Below are 16098 nucleotides of genomic sequence, written 5' to 3'. Positions count from 1 at the left end.
CACGGACCCAGGGAATGCGCCTACAGTTTTTTCTCCTCTCATCCTTGAAATTTACCCTTCTATCTATTAAAACGCCTTCCAAAACTTCCAGACTCCTCGTCTCCAAACCTCTTCATTCCGTCGCGTCCTTTCCGGTGGCTCAGCGAGCATCATTTCTCGGGGATATTCTCCAAGAAGTCTCATCACCGTCCCGGTGTTTGAAGGCTGCAGATGTTGGAATTCGTGTTGGTGTCTTTCTGGCTCTCTCATTCGCTTATCCCGACAAACCTCTTGGCCGTGCTCAGTACTCCGTCTTCTTACCCCGGACTATTTCCAAGAACCCTTCGAACTTTGCATTAACTCAGACGCGAATTGTTTTCCTAGCCGGCTTTTTGCTTTTTCTAGGCGTTTTTGCATCGCGACATGCATTGGAGGCTGAGTTAAGCGAGACCCTGGGCAAGGGGAAGTGTATTGAAGTCTCTGTGAGTTGGAAATGGAAGGGCTTGGATTGAATGAAGAATTTTTATAAAAGCCATGGTAGGTTTGTCATATCAAGTTTTTTGATATCCCATCGCCAATATTCAGTTCCTCTTCGCCAACCATTCCGACAAACGCCAATCCGACAACATGTCAATCAGCTGGGACCCACGACAAATTCTTGAAATCGACCTTTTATCGTACAGATGCGCTGGAACGAACAAAGATGGGAGGACAAGATGTGGGATGGGTGTCCAAAAAGACTCTCACCAAGCTTCAATCCTGCTAGATCGACTTTCCAGAAAGAATATTGTCGCTACTGGCCTTGATCGGGATACCAGCGAGATGTTGAACGATATCGCCTCTCTTGTTCTTTGTGATAGATGGCATCGTCAGAAGGAAACTTCTCAAGTTCACAGTCTTACTGCTGAGTGGCTTGATTTGATAGATGATTTCATCACTGAATCTCGACACGAAAGAGAAGAGATTACAGCACCTCCGAGATACCAATCACAACTACCATTCGGACATTCATCAATCAGCGAGGTATCTCAGCCATCAAGTGTTATGGGTGCTTCAATTACTCTTGGTCCACAACAGCCCGAACAAATATCAGTACCAGATGGTTCCAGCCAGGTAAAATTTGCACCCCTATCTCCAGTTGCACTTCCTAACAAATATACAGACACTTGCCTCGCCAACAGCTCAACACAATCCCTCATCTCTGTTTGAAATCGGATTTCAGAGGATGGGTTTGCTCGCAACCATCTTGCCATATCTTCTCCGGGCCATTCCACATGCACGACAAGAAAATGAGGTATCGACAGTTGAGAATCTGGAGACTACACCAGATACTCCTAGCCGGATTATTTCTACACCATCAGGAGATGAACCTTCGGATGAAACTCCAATTCCTGCCGTTGCCTCTTCACCTTCCACCACCAGCTCACCCACGGTCACTTCCCCCTCAATTACCTCTCTACCACTCACCAGACGAACATCCCCTCCTACACTTTCACCAACAACACCCTTATCCTCATCCAGCACATCATCATCATCATCTTCCACCCTCACCCCATCGTCTCACCAAACCCCACTCTCTCCACCAACGTCTCCCACCTCATCACCCACCTCCCCCACACCCCGAGTTCGCAAGCCACTAACCACCGAACCCTGCTACATTTGCAGCGAAGACTTCGTACCCAACACTCTTCCTTCAGACGTAGAGTGGTGTCGTTGTTGCGGAACCAATGTGCATTCCGAGTGTAATGAGACGTGGTTTGGACATCAGGATACGAGGGAGAAGAGTTGTGGGTTTTGTCGAGGAGCGTGGGGTGGAGATGAGAGGTAGTGTGATGAATGAATGTGACTGAGGGATACGATGGGATGGATGAAGAGTTTTGAACGGGGAGTTGAGGGTTTGATATAAGTGTTCGGGGTATTGGACGTAAGGGGGGATTTCTTTAAGGTGGTCGCTGGGCTGGGAGTTGTAATCTTACTTGTCTCGACATGGGTTTCAGGAGGACTATGTATACCATGGTAGGAGATGGAATAGATCTCTTATATTAAGTCATATATATACTTTTTGTATTCCTTTCATAAAATCATCGCATGTGTTTCTGTATATCTTCTTTATGTCTCTCAAAACTTGGCTAACAAATCTTTCGCATCTAATTGGCGCACAGAGGATCTCTTATCTTCGGGTTATGGATCGAAATGATGAACTTGTAACGTACTCATATGAAATACTAGAACAGCCGGCCTTCATTCTTGCTTTCAAGTCAGCAAAACAGAATATTCACGTTTCTACCCTTCGAGATTCTTAAACATGACCCAAGTCAGCGAGTATTTGGCTTACGATCACGATAATCGTTCCTGGTACCTCAAGCTGGCTCACAGCTGCCTCAGAAAATTGGGAATGCCAGTTGCTCCCGTCAAGTCTGAAAGCATGACGTAGAACGTACCCTCCAATGTCTTCATCGCGATCGAAAATTTACTAGATGGCTCAGTATGTCATTCCCTACTACAATTTACCTAGCACTCCTAATCTCCTCGCCTGATTCCCCTCCCTATTCTATGGTCGCATTTCTCTCATCATGCCAAGTCTCAAAACGATTTTGCATCTTTCATCCGCGAAATCCGTTAACTTCAGGCATCCAGACCGTCACACGGCATGACGTATCTTCTTCCCAACCCAGCAAAACCACGACACTGGTACTAAGTCAAAATAGTCGCAGTTTCAAAAGGTTTCAACACATGTTAAAAACGTGTTTTGTTTTCAAAATAGCAACATGACATCGTCCAATACTAAAATAGAAATAGTCGCGGTCCCAGAGAACGAAGCACTAGAAGGTAAGGTGACCTTGTATCTGCGCCCAGAGAAAAAAAAGGTTAACTAAAATAGAGATAATCGCGGTCCCAAAGAAAAATTTACCAAAAGGGACAATCATGTGTTTTTTTAACTAAAGAAGGCTTGTCATCATCCACAACTAAAGACAAAGATAGTGTGGTACTAAAAGCACTAAGTAAGACAACGAACGCATCTTTCTTCGAAGCTTAATCCTCAATTAAGTGAAAATAGTGAAACAATCAAACTATACTAACATGCGAATGCATTCTCTCTAAAATTGACGGTCTCGATCCTAATGAGCCAAGAAGAATTTAAATCCGTCGCTAGCTTTGGGATAAAAAAAATCAATTTGATCAAACAGTTGGTTTTGGCTAGCAAGAAAACGAGCGTAGGAGTCTTACACATACTTAACTACCTCGTAAAACTAAAAATATAGTCATTTCTCAAGCTAAGGACGGAGAAAATAGCCATGGTTCAAACCAAATGCATTGTTCGTGCTGCAAGTGTCACACTTGGTGCAGGAGTATTCGGCCCACGTGTGTTCATTTCTAAAAATTAAATGAAGTTGCTATTTTGCACACTAGATGAACGCTATCGTCCTTCTAAAAGAACTGAGGATCGTTGCTGGTAATTCGAACCTACCGAGCTAAGATGGGACGCTCCACGTCGCTGTTTTCAGAAAAATAGAGAGTCTATTCTAGTCAAGTTCCTTTAACACAAAACCAAAATCCTAACGAGCTAAGAGAAGCGGTTTCATGCTGCTATTTCTAGGAGAATGTATGCTCCTAACGACCGAGTAGATTAACTTAAATTTAGATAGTAGAAACAGAACCATCAGAACCTGGGACACGTATAAGTTCTTCCCAAGATAAGCACTTGTCATCTTCCACACTAAATTGAAAAAATAGTCCCGTTTCCCAAAGTGAACTCTACAATGCCAACTCACGAATGTCTCATTCCTCTATAATCGCGATCCTGAAGAGCCAAGGAGTCAGGACAAAGTCTCCACGTCGCTAGTTTTAGGGAAATTGAGTGTACAACTACTGTCAAGTAGTTTATTTTCTAGAAGATGGTGAGAATAGGTATGAAGCTACTTTCCGCGCCAAATTCTAAGCATCCAGGATCTCATCCTAAAAGGCCAAGGAAAAGAGGTTCAACGTCGCTGTATTGAATCTAACTTTCCTAGGCCAGGTTGTCACTAAGCATCGTATCTTGAACCCAACATTGAAAGACGAACGTGTAGACTTAGCTGGTCTTCGAGGTATGATCAGACCAGGTCGTGCTATGTACACGCTTTGGACTTAGTGAGTAAAGAGTTTGGCTTTTTTTTTGGGTGCACGAGACTAGCCTGGAAAGAAGATAGTTCATTCCACTGAGTGTCCGAGACAGAGCACCTGCTGTGTATTTGACGCTACAAGATCGTGTTATGTCTAGAGCGCCGACGCACTCAGCGGAGAGTGAGAACCTAATACGTCTTCATACTGGATTAAGTGGATCATATTGCAAATATGAAAAAACGTTGTGGTAAAATAGCACCATGTGGATGGCGGTTGATTTGTTCAACACTCCACGCCTCCTGGTGAGATGGTAATGAGTGAAGAGTAAAGTGATAATTGTTCTCAAATTAATTCCTAGCTGCAAAGGAGATCCTATCTCGAGAAAGCTTCAAAGCCTTGATACACCATCTCATCTTAGAAATCGCAGGAATTACATGCGAAAAGAAAGATTCGACTCGCCTCAACTAAACCAAAAGCTCCCTTCTTATTTCCAACCCATTCGAGACCCAAATCTCATACTCACACCTCTCTGTGCCTTCAAGACACGCAAAGCTCACAATCTCAAGCGGGTGAGAATATCGTCATCGCCTACCTACCTGTCTTTCATTCGATCTCGTACCCGTCCATCTCTCGACAATCCAACGAACCCTTTAGCGCTTTCCCGCATTTCCAAATCACCTATACATACGAATCTCAACACATAACCCTAGCGGCATACCCTCCCTACGTAAATCTACCCATCCATTAACAAACTCACGTCGTATGCGCACACCTTACTAATCCCCCGACCTTCCCGGTCCTCCTCACCATTCCCAAACCCAGCTACGCGAAACCCATCCAGACTCACAATTCGTGGACGTAAGCCTTCTCCTGCGCACTTCCTTCTTACAAAAAGGTTTATGGTTCCCGGCATAGACACGCGGGTTTATTTACGCGTGCAGTATACGTGACGTCAGTAATAGAATAATAAACTCTGCATAACGCATGCAAGCCTCACAAAGTGCCGGATGAGTAACAATCTAAAAAGCGAAATGTAGGCCACAAGACATTCTCAACTCAAACGTCCACAAACCGTGCATCTTCTAATTCACCCCGAATTGAATTCATGTAGCCAAGATACCCTCATGAAATACCTAGGCATGGATGTTTGACTGCCGAAAAATATGCGAAGTATATGGATCTAGTGGCATCTCATTTAAGCGTCTTGGACCCTGAGATTTATGTCTTGGGTTGGATCTGGTGGGATTGATATTTAAACGTCTTGGTCGTCTTGGATGCATCTGAAGCCGATCTGAATTTCTGATGAGACATTTTCTTTTCCAGGCGATCTGCTGTTCTTTCGTTAACGCTGAAACTCAAACATTAGGATGAAAGGTGAATAGACTTAAGCGTCTTGGTTCTCGCTTGGTATTTGCTTGGTACATGTACTCACTCAACCTGTCATCCTTCTGAAGGTAATTCGCGTCTTGTAGACGATCGAAATTTTATCATGAGATAATTTTCAAAGATCATCTGTTTATCCATCGGCCTCCATCTCAATGCAAATGGATTGGCTGTGAAAGGAAAGAAGGGATCAATACATACAAATTGAAGCGTCTTAGTATGCCCGGTACCCTTTTCCCTCGCACCGACACCTCCACCCGCAAATTTCCCATCACATCTCCACGAGACATTTTCGAGGACAGGTCTGAAGATCACCTGTCCACCCTCGAACGAAGAAACTCAGAATTGAGGATGAGGACGATAAAACAAACAGATTCAAGCGTCTTGGTTTCTGCTTGGTATTCTCTTGGTCTCGGTGTCTTTTCTCGGGCGCCGATATCCATTCCCGCAAATTTCCCATCCTGAGCCACCTATTACCTCGCATGAGACATCTTTGACATATTTGCAAAAGATCTGCTGTTTATCTATTAGCACCTCAAAACGAGCTGTGAAAAAAAGGGGATCGATACTAACATCCATATTCAAGCGTCTTGGTTCCCTCTGGGCATTTGCTTGGTTCATATACCCCCCTAATCCACTCACAATCACCCACTCAACTCACTTGTATTCATCCTCCCTCCCATCAATTCATCCACCCAAAAACTCCTCATCCAGATCCCCATCAACCTTCCCGCAGCCGCAGTTTCTGCAGTTTCGAAAACGCACAACCGGCAACACCTATGCACCTAGGCAGTCCGATTCTATTCTCGCTAATCCAGCCGCTATAACCTGCATCCCACTCCTCGACGAACATTATATCCCTCAAGATTAGCAATTCATCCATTGTCTCGTCGTCGGCGCTTCGTCGCTGGGCAATGCGGTGTGTATCTCTCGTCGCGATTCGTTTTCGTGTTCCTCCTCTCCTGCCTCTTTCCTCCTTCCACTTTCCCCCAGAAATCCACTCGAATAGTTCCTACTGCATCCCTTCGCTCAGAATGCCGAACCGGTACCTATATCGTCTACTCATCCACTCACATACCACCTCGCGCACAACACCGACACTTCGTTTATATCTTCGCATATATCAATTAAACCGTTCCTCTGGGCGCATCAAAATCAATGTAGTTTCTTGGTGAGAGCGCAGATATATACCCCCATCCCGCGCCCCAAAAATAATCCCTCACACAGAAATCCCTCAGCCCCAAGACTTTCTTTGCCTGTTCTAGCAGTCTAAGCCTCACGGAATTATTATATTCCAACATATCAAGTTCCAATTAGAAAATAACCTGGAGAGAAAACCAAATATTTTTTGGGATTCTATTTTGATTCTGAGTGGTGGATTGATATATAGGCAATGCCTGACCAAATCTGGGGTACAACTCTCCCAACCATCCACTCACTGTCAGAACCATACCACATCTAAAAAAATAATAGACCCCGAATGAATCGCTCATATCTACACCGCAACTTCACTCACCTACACATCTGACTCAGTTCTGATTCCTCACTAAATCTTAGTTCATCGTAGATCCAAAACGAGATCCCCATTCTCGAACCCATCATCGAAACACCCACCTTTATTTTCTGCAGACATCAACGCCTATATCGAAGAACCTCCTCATCCTCATCTCCAATACGAAATTTGTTTACCTTTTTGTTTACTTACACAAGTTTCATACTCATATCCGACATGCAGCATCTCTATATTCGCAACCCCCAATAACAAACTCCACATCTGAAATTGGCCCCCCTCCCCCCCAGCGGGACCGATATTTTCCCATCAAAAACATCAATCCACAATCCACCCATCACAAAGAAACTCGAGCACCCATCCCCCCCCCCCCCAAAAGAACTCACAGACCTAAACCTAGAAATTGTCCGATCAACAGGGTGTGAAACAAATGAACTTTCGTATGTTTTGACGGGATGTTTTGACATCGAGAGGCTTGCGAATTTCAAAACAAACATCAAATTTCGCCAAGATGTCAGTGTATGCCAGAAGCAGTAAAAGATGTGTGCGTGCGGATGTTACAGTGGGCAATGCCGTGGTTTGATGGGTGAGTGCCGGGACAAGATCAGCGTGCAGGCAATCTGCAGGTATCATTTTTTATGTGGATGAGTAAAAATGTTAGTAAATATGTGGATGAGTAAATGGCAAGACATAACTCGTTCGCGGTGTCGGAATCATACCTACGTATTCATGTCGTAGTTTACTGTAGATTTAATTCCCTCGCTGGTTTTCCATCGGAAAGGCCGCCGCGCGCGCCAGAGAAAATTCCTTCTAGAAGGTCCGAAGAAGGGTAATACGGCATTTCTGGGCATATGCCACACAAATAGCCACCAGAGTTCTTGTCAGGCACCGTGGATGAAAGTACGGTGAGAGCGAATGTGTCTTGAGTGAGGCAATAAAACACACCCGTAACGAGTCGTTGAAGTTTTTTTCTGCTCTCTTAATTGTGGCAACGCGGTAAAGAGCTGTAAGCCGGGGGGCAGATAGATGGACGCCTTGTTTTGTTTTGACTCGACTCAACTCGGCTCATACAGTGGGGAGTGTTGGGGGAGAGGAAACAACGGACAACGCAGGGACCTGCGAGTTGCAGATGGCAGAGCAGAGCGCACTGGAGAGTCGCAGAAAAGTCGCACTCGTCGCAAACATCGGAAGGGGAGATCCAGGACAATCCAGGTGCTGTAGTGGACGTTCAACCCTTCTCCAACCTGTAAAATGGCCTGTAATTGAGCATATGCCTGCTTGTCAGTGTGAAGCTCTTCGTCGGTCGGGGCATGGTAGGATCGAGGCGTCTGAGAGGCGCCGGAGCTAGTCGAGGCTCGAGGTGCTTGAGTACCTGCCAAGCCGATTCCTCCGTACTCGAGTACATATCGTGCTGCCTTTTGCTGTGGAGTAATGGAGATGCTAAACCATGAGCGTTCTAGGGTTCCTTGGAGATGTCCTCAGCTCACGTGACTCTCGAGCAAAATTCCCTCATACAAGATCTCAGCAGGAAGAGCCTCCACTTTGCCGTTTCGGCTGCGTGAAGACCGGCGCGAAAAATGGGCGAAAAAGCAGCAGCTGGAAATAATGTCAAATATTTGTGAATAATTATTCGTGTTATTCGCGCCGGGTGCATATTACCGTGCGGTCTCGGTCGAGCAGGAACAGGAATAATACAACGGCATATCGGTGTAGAGACACCGGGTCCACCGATCGCTAATACGCGGCCGTATTCTGGATCTGGATGAGAGATTGCTATAACAAACTTTGTAAGAAGCAAGTATCGTCAACTAAGTATTGGGAAATCCAGGCGTCTCATTTCGCATTCAATTGATAATCTTTGCGATTCTGTCGCATCCAAGAGGCTCAAATACAGAGTGGAGCAACGGCTTGAACAGATGCAATCTTGGCGGAGATTGATTGCCTTTGCGGCTGCAGCAAAACGGGCGCGAGGCCCGTGGGACTTTTTGGACATGGTGAAGGATGTTTTCGGATGGATGAGGAAAAAAATGATACTCTGCCAGCGAACTGCGTAAGAGTTTCAGGAAGGGCCACAGACGCAAGAGAGCGCATATACCCATAGAGCCTCCCTTTCAAATCCCTCAACTTTATCGCGTGCGGAACCGGGGAGCCGCAAGGAGTAGGTGGTCGTGCGTGTACCTCGAATGGGGGTTCCGTTGCGGATGGTTGTGATATATGAATGATTCAATCATCATCAAATGAGCGACAGTAACCCGCTCCAGCACACGTAAGGAGCCTCAAATCGCAGGCTGAAGAAGGCTTTCGAGCACTGAATCAATACAAACATTGATCTACGAGCGGCAGGCCTCCAGATGCAATCTCTTGTTATCTCCAAAGGCTTGTCAAAAACCTATTAAGCGAGCAATAGTCCAGCATGTCATCCATCCGCTATGCTCCATCTGGAGATAAAACTGCCTTTATCGGGTTAAACAGCACAATTTTCAAAACAATGGTGCCGCCCCAGCCGACCTATGGCTATTTTGCACGAAATAAACTGCAGGCCTGTCGTTCACCCATCGCTGGTAGTCATCGTTGACGCCAGCCAACCGCAGGAGCTGCCCACGTCTGGACGCTCCACACCCACAGGAGATATCAAAATGGGTGAGGATCCCGAGCTAGGCCGAATTGCTTGCTTGTTTACGTCCGACCGCTCGCGACATCTGGAGTTTTTCTGCATGGTAAGGCGGCATTTGGGAAGCTTGAAGATTCGAAAGGAATTTTTTTGTTGCATGGGCGAGGATGGATGGGTGTGATTCGTCAATGGCTGGTTTTCAAACCGTCTGCTCGACTGACCCTCGTCCGTCTCGTCATGACTGGCAATCGCCGGATGTGAGATGTGTGTTATGTCATTGTTCTTACTGGTTGCGGATTGGCCAATTGATCGTGATGAGATGGTGGTGTCGGGAGACTCAAAGGGCCAGTACGTACGAGCTTCGAAGATGCTAAGAACGTGTTGCTCGACTTCTGGCGTCTTTTGGTCTCGCTCGTCGACGGCGACAGCGACGGCTTGTCAGAGGTTCGATGCTAAGCAAGCGATGGGTTTGTTCTTATTTTAGCGGTAGTTTTACGCCAAGGTAGACTTGATTTAGAGACCATTTAGTCGCCATTTAGCAGTCTTGTGTTCTAGCTCGACTGACGGAACACAATACCGTATTATTGCGTGTGCCCTTCGGCTGACGTTGTGTTTCGCTGCTGCTGCTTACTCGTGAAGTGCCCTTCGAGTGCTCCAGTAACGATTCCGCTGCTTCCAGTGCTGTTCTCATCCCACCTTACTCATCGCTGGTTACTGTTTTACAGGCTGCTGCTTCTGCTGCTGGATGATTACTCGCCATACTCGTACAGTTCGGTTTGTATTCCACATCCCGAGGCAATAATATGTCCGTATTCGTGCCTCCTATGTCATTTCCAACGTGTTCCACTCCTACTCATCACTCGCTCGCTTACCTGCTCACCCATCTGCACCCGACCTCTCCCCCATCTGAGCAATCTCCCACGGTCTGGTTGCCCAGTAGCAACGGCTCCTCGATGGTGTTTTCCTCTGTTTTTCCCTTCCCTTTCCCTTCCTAGCCCAGAGGGACGCTGCTTTGAGCCCGTCTCATCACGGAGCTGCCTCGTGCTCGTCCACGCCAGCAGAGTCTAACCAGTCTAACTGTTAATCCCGCAGCTTAATCGGCCCCAAGCTGCACGTCTTTGGGCTGGAATCCTTGCCCACGCCGCTCTGGCAACCAGCACACCCTGCTCGCGGCCATCCCTGCTCGAGAACCCTGAACCTGGAGCTGTGGAGGTGGGTGGGTGGTTACTCGTTATTACTGTAAATCCACGGTTCACGGCCATCGCGGCGCCATTTGCGTGCCAGATGGAGCTACGCCTAATCAGACTCATTACTCTATCGTCCAAAAGTGCCGTCCAGTCCGTGCCAGCAGGATAACATGACGGTGCTAAAACAGCTTCGACCAATCTGCGCAGCTCCTAGCGGCCACAGCTATCAATTGCGCGTGGGGCCCAGTCGAAGAGCAGCGGGAGTAAATGTAGAAATACTCGCTGCTGCCCACCCTCCAGCTCTTTTTTTCCTTCCCACCTTCTCTCTCTTGTTCGTGCTTTCAGGTGATTTCGTGTACGGTGCAGTTGCGAGCAGTTTCAAGAATTAATCTCCCCTCTTGTCTTGGTGCGCAGGTGCATTACCTCTGCTGCAATGGCTCCTCCTCACGGAAATGGCACGGAGAATGGGGACGTCGAAAAGGAATACGCGAGACAACAGAGCGTCGACAACACCGCCGACACTGGCGAGTATGGCAACTTGGTTCGCTTCATCTCCAACTACAAAGACGGTCGGCGGGCTTCGATCGCAGCAAGTAGTATTGGAGCAGAGGAGCCAAAAAAGAAGTGGTGGCAGCGAAAAGGAAAGGGCGGCTCGGCCGACAGCTTCGAGACACCAGAGGAGTGGTTAAACACCGACTGGAAACAAGGTCTCAAGACCACTGATGTCGAGTCTCGACGACGAAAGACCGGATGGAACGAATTGACCACCGAAGAGGTCAACCTGTTCCGTCAATTCCTCGGATACTTCCAAGGTCCAATTCTCTATGGTACGTTTGCACCCAGTTCACATGACACGCGATTTCACAATGGCACTCAATTGACTTTTTCTCATAGTGATGGAACTTGCTGTCCTCCTCGCTGCCGGTCTCCAAGATTGGATCGATCTTGGTGTCATTATTGGTATTCTGTTGCTTAACGCCATTGTTGGTTGGTATCAAGAAAAGCAAGCCGCCGATGTCGTCGCCTCTCTCAAGGGTGACATTGCTATGAAATCTATTGCCGTTCGTGATGGTGCTGAGGTCGAAATCCCAGCTCGTGAGCTTGTTCCCGGTGATATCGTAAGTCTTACCTTTCTCTGCTTCCGAACCTTTCGCGCTCTTCGCGCTCGTCCACGACAGGCACTAATTTCTCCAGATTGTCATCGAAGATGGTACCGTCGTCCCAGCTGATTGCCGAATTATCTCGGGTTACGACAACCCCAACGGTTACGCAGAATATCTCGCAGAACTCGAAGCACAACGCGGTGATACCGTCATCGAGGACGAGGACGATGGAGCGGAGGCTGGTGAGAAACACGGGTCTGGTTACGCTCTCCTCGCCATTGATCAATCTGCCATGACTGGAGAATCTCTCGCTGTCGACAAGTACGTCGCCGACGCCGTCTACTACACTACTGGTTGCAAGCGTGGAAAGGCTTATGCCATCGTCACTCACTCGGCCAAGATGTCCTTCGTCGGTCGCACTGCATCTCTGGTTACCGGCGCTCAAGATCAAGGTCATTTCAAGGCTATCATGAACTCCATTGGTACGGCGCTCTTGGTCTTGGTCGTCTTCTTCATCCTCCTCTCCTGGATCGGTGGTTTCTTCCACAACTTGCCAATTGCCACTCCTATGGACAGCTCCGTCAATCTTCTCCACTACGCTCTTATCCTCTTGATTGTCGGTGTCCCCGTCGGTCTGCCAGTCGTCACCACCACCACCCTCGCTGTCGGTGCGGCGTACCTCGCCAAGGAGAAGGCCATTGTCCAGAAGCTCACTGCCATTGAATCTCTCGCTGTAAGTTATCCCCCGATTTTTCTTTTTCTTATCACGCAGCAACAATTTTCCTTGTGCCTGTGCATCCATTGCGGTGCGTCGGGCTGCAACGTGCATCGCGGATCTTGTACCCCACCAGGCCGTTGGATGGGCGGGCGGTGGTGATTGGGCCCGCGCGGGACAGCGACTCAGTCTCTCGCAACCCCTCACCACGGCTGCAGCTGGGCGTGATAGCTGTCCCCACGTTCGCACTACGGTGGCTAGAGGGGACTGATCATTCGGCTCCGCCGATGGCTGGTCTCGAGTTTCTCCCACTCCATCTCGGCCTCTCACAGCGTCGAATTGCGCGCCTTGATTGCGACTATCTCGCGCAGATACCATTTTCTTTTCTGCCGCATCATCACGATGCGTTTGCTCTGATCCCTCCCTCTGCGCTGCGTCATGCTCCGGAAAATGTCCTCGGCCAATGCTAATGCTCTTCTCTGCAGGGTGTCGATGTTCTCTGCTCCGACAAGACCGGTACGCTCACAGCCAATCAACTCTCCATCCGCGAGCCGTTCGTCGCTGAAGGTGTCGATGTCAACTGGATGATGGCCGTCGCGGCTCTCGCGTCCTCCCACAACGTCAAGTCCCTCGATCCTATCGATAAAGTCACCATCTTGACCCTCAAGCGTTACCCAAAAGCAAAGGATATTCTCTCCCTCGGATGGAAGACTGAGAAGTTCACTCCTTTCGACCCTGTCTCCAAACGTATTACCGCGGTGGTTGTCAAGGATGGTGTTACCTTCATTTGTGCCAAGGGTGCGCCCAAGGCTATCTTGAACCTCTCGTCCTGCTCCAAGGAAGTCGCAGATATGTACAAGGCCAAGACCACCGAGTTCGCTCGTCGTGGATTCCGTTCTTTGGGTGTCGCCGTCAAGGAGGGTGACAATGACTGGCAGCTCCTCGGAATGCTTCCTATGTTCGATCCTCCTCGTGATGATACCGCTGCCACTATCGCTGAAGCTCAAGTTCTCGGTCTCTCCGTCAAGATGTTGACTGGTGATGCTATTGCTATTGCTAAGGAAACTTGCAAGATGCTTGCCCTTGGCACCAAGGTTTACAACTCTGAACGTCTCATCCACGGTGGTCTCTCTGGTTCTACTCAACACGATCTCGTTGAGAAGGCCGATGGTTTCGCTGAAGTTTTCCCTGAGCACAAGTACCAGGTCGTCGAAATGTTGCAAGAGCGTGGACATCTTACTGCCATGACTGGTGACGGTGTCAACGATGCTCCATCTCTCAAGAAATCCGATTGTGGTATTGCCGTCGAGGGTGCTACCGAAGCTGCCCAAGCCGCCGCCGATATTGTCTTCCTCGCCCCTGGTCTTAACACCATCGTCTCTGCCATCAAGATCGCTCGTCAAATTTTCCAACGTATGAAGGCATATATCCAATACCGTATCGCTCTCTGTCTCCACTTGGAAGTTTACTTGGTCACCTCTATGCTCATCATCAACGAGACTGTCCGTACCGATCTCATCGTCTTCCTTGCCCTCTTCGCTGATTTGGCCACCATTGCCATTGCCTACGATAACGCCCACTTCGAGCAACGTCCAGTTGAATGGCAACTTCCAAAGATCTGGGTCATCTCCGTCATCCTCGGTATACTTCTCGCTCTTGGTACTTGGGTCCTCCGTGGTTCCCTTTTCTTGCCAAACGGAGGTATCATCCAGAACTACGGTAACACTCAGGTAAGTTCCAAAATCTTTTCCCAATTGAATCTTGCTAACAAATCCAGGGTATGCTTTTCTTGCAAATCTCCCTCACTGAGAATTGGCTCATCTTCGTCACCCGTGGAGCAAACACCTGGCCATCTTGGCAACTCGTTGGCGCCATCTTCCTCGTCGATGTCCTCTCCACCCTCTTCTGTGTCTTTGGATGGCTCACTGGACCAGGTGGAGTTGGAATCCAAACCAACCCACCAACCCTCAACTCCCACTTCTCCGTCAACGGTGATACCGATATCGTTACTGTTGTCGTCGTCTGGGGATTCTCCATCGGTGTCATCATCGTCGTCGCCATCGTCTACTACCTCCTCAACAAGATGTCATGGCTCGATAACCTTGGCCGTGCCAAGCGTAACCACGCCGATACCAAGATGGAGAACATCATCGGTCACCTCTCCAAACTCGCCCTCCAACACGAGCGTGATGAGAACGGACTCGACCGCTGGCACATTGCTCCTCGCGCAGCCGATGCCGAGGATGATGACTAGATTTATTGTTAACGTGCAAATATTCTGATCGATGTTATGTGGCGTTACGAGTGGTGAAACAATTTGAATAAAATTGTTTTTGTCGTTTTTGGAAACCAGGCGGGGGGTTTGGGAGTCAAACCTGATCTGAAAGATGATCATAATACTTGAAGAAAGATTTGGATTATATGCAACATATGATTCGTCGTTGGGGGAGGAAGAAAAAAACAGAAAGTATGCCTGCCCCCCTTTGAACATATATTTGTCAACCACATCCTTCTTGTATGTAAACATTGCAACTACTATAATTTCCTTTTTCTTAGATTAGTTAAATAATTCATAAAAAAACAACTTTTGTGTGTGTGCTTGGTGAATGTGAGGTGTATGTTTGATTAGGTTTTGGCTTTGGGTGTTCGATGTAAGGTTTGAGGGTTGAAGTTGGATGTCGTGTTGTGTGGGTGGGTGAATTGTATTTATTGTAAGAGGTAGTAGTTGCTGATGCAAGTAACTAAGTATATATTCAAGTACTTCAAGTGCTTCTTTTGATATGAGATAGTACTGACAAAATATTGTATACGCATCCGAAGGGGTATTTTATCTACGGGGGGGTTTTTTCTTTCGTGAGATAGATATCCTGAGCTGAGAATAGTAGGGGTGTGATATCACACCTAGGCTGGTGATCTAAAAGAGTTAAGTATGTAACATAGTGAGTTTTAGACGACTAAGCATAAGCGTAATTCTGAGGCTATGCTGGTTCGGGGTTGGGGGTTTGGTGTGCATGTGGAGATTTGGGTTTTGGGGTGGTTGTTGGGTTTAGAAAATGTTATTGGGTTTTGAGAGGTGTTTGGGATATTGGGGTGGTTAGGAAGATTTCTGAATATGTGACATTTTTGGTGATGCGTCTTAGAGGTGGGAGTTTAGATGCAATTTGTTGTTTATTATCGAACATATTCAGGGGTTTAACTAGGGGTTGAAGTCTAGCTATTGCGTCGGTCATTACGGATTTTGGAGTTGGGATGTAGTGGTTGGTTTGAGGGCGACTGGATTTGTTGGAACAGGTTTATGAGTTGGAGAGGGGTGATTGGGGTTGTGAGGGGAGGGAGGTTGGTTATTGCTTGTCTTGTTCATGGAAGTTTATAGCTGTGTTTCAGAAGTTTCGTTTGTGTAGGTTTTGCTTGTCATCGAATTACTTCGGAGCTGAACGGTTTTAGGGATTTAAATCATCTAGTTGGCCGCAAGTCTGCCGGGACACGCCCCTGATGGTAGAAATACG

General features: G+C 47.6%; 2 protein-coding genes across 2 annotated transcripts; both read left to right on the top strand.

Moving 5' to 3' along the window:
* Nucleotides 1–606: 606 nt before the first annotated feature.
* GLAREA_10606 (uncharacterized protein) lies at nucleotides 607–1807 on the top strand (the record flags this gene model as incomplete). Its single annotated transcript, XM_008079707.1, has 2 exons — nucleotides 607–1092; nucleotides 1142–1807. The coding sequence occupies 2 exons, from the start codon at nucleotides 607–609 to the stop codon at nucleotides 1805–1807; spliced, it is 1152 nt and encodes a 383-aa protein (XP_008077898.1).
* Nucleotides 1808–11207: 9400 nt separating this feature from the next.
* Nucleotides 11208–14846, top strand: GLAREA_10605 (Calcium ATPase, transmembrane M; the record flags this gene model as incomplete). The annotated part of the gene is made up of 5 exons (XM_008079706.1): nucleotides 11208–11601; nucleotides 11669–11892; nucleotides 11969–12610; nucleotides 13078–14322; nucleotides 14370–14846. The coding sequence occupies 5 exons, from the start codon at nucleotides 11208–11210 to the stop codon at nucleotides 14844–14846; spliced, it is 2982 nt and encodes a 993-aa protein (XP_008077897.1).
* Nucleotides 14847–16098: the final 1252 nt, after the last annotated feature.

This window comes from Glarea lozoyensis (genome assembly GCF_000409485.1).
Source record: "Glarea lozoyensis ATCC 20868 chromosome Unknown GLAREA12, whole genome shotgun sequence".
In the NCBI taxonomy this organism is placed as follows: domain Eukaryota; kingdom Fungi; phylum Ascomycota; class Leotiomycetes; order Helotiales; family Helotiaceae; genus Glarea; species Glarea lozoyensis.
This window is presented reverse-complemented; position numbering and strand designations above follow the sequence as displayed.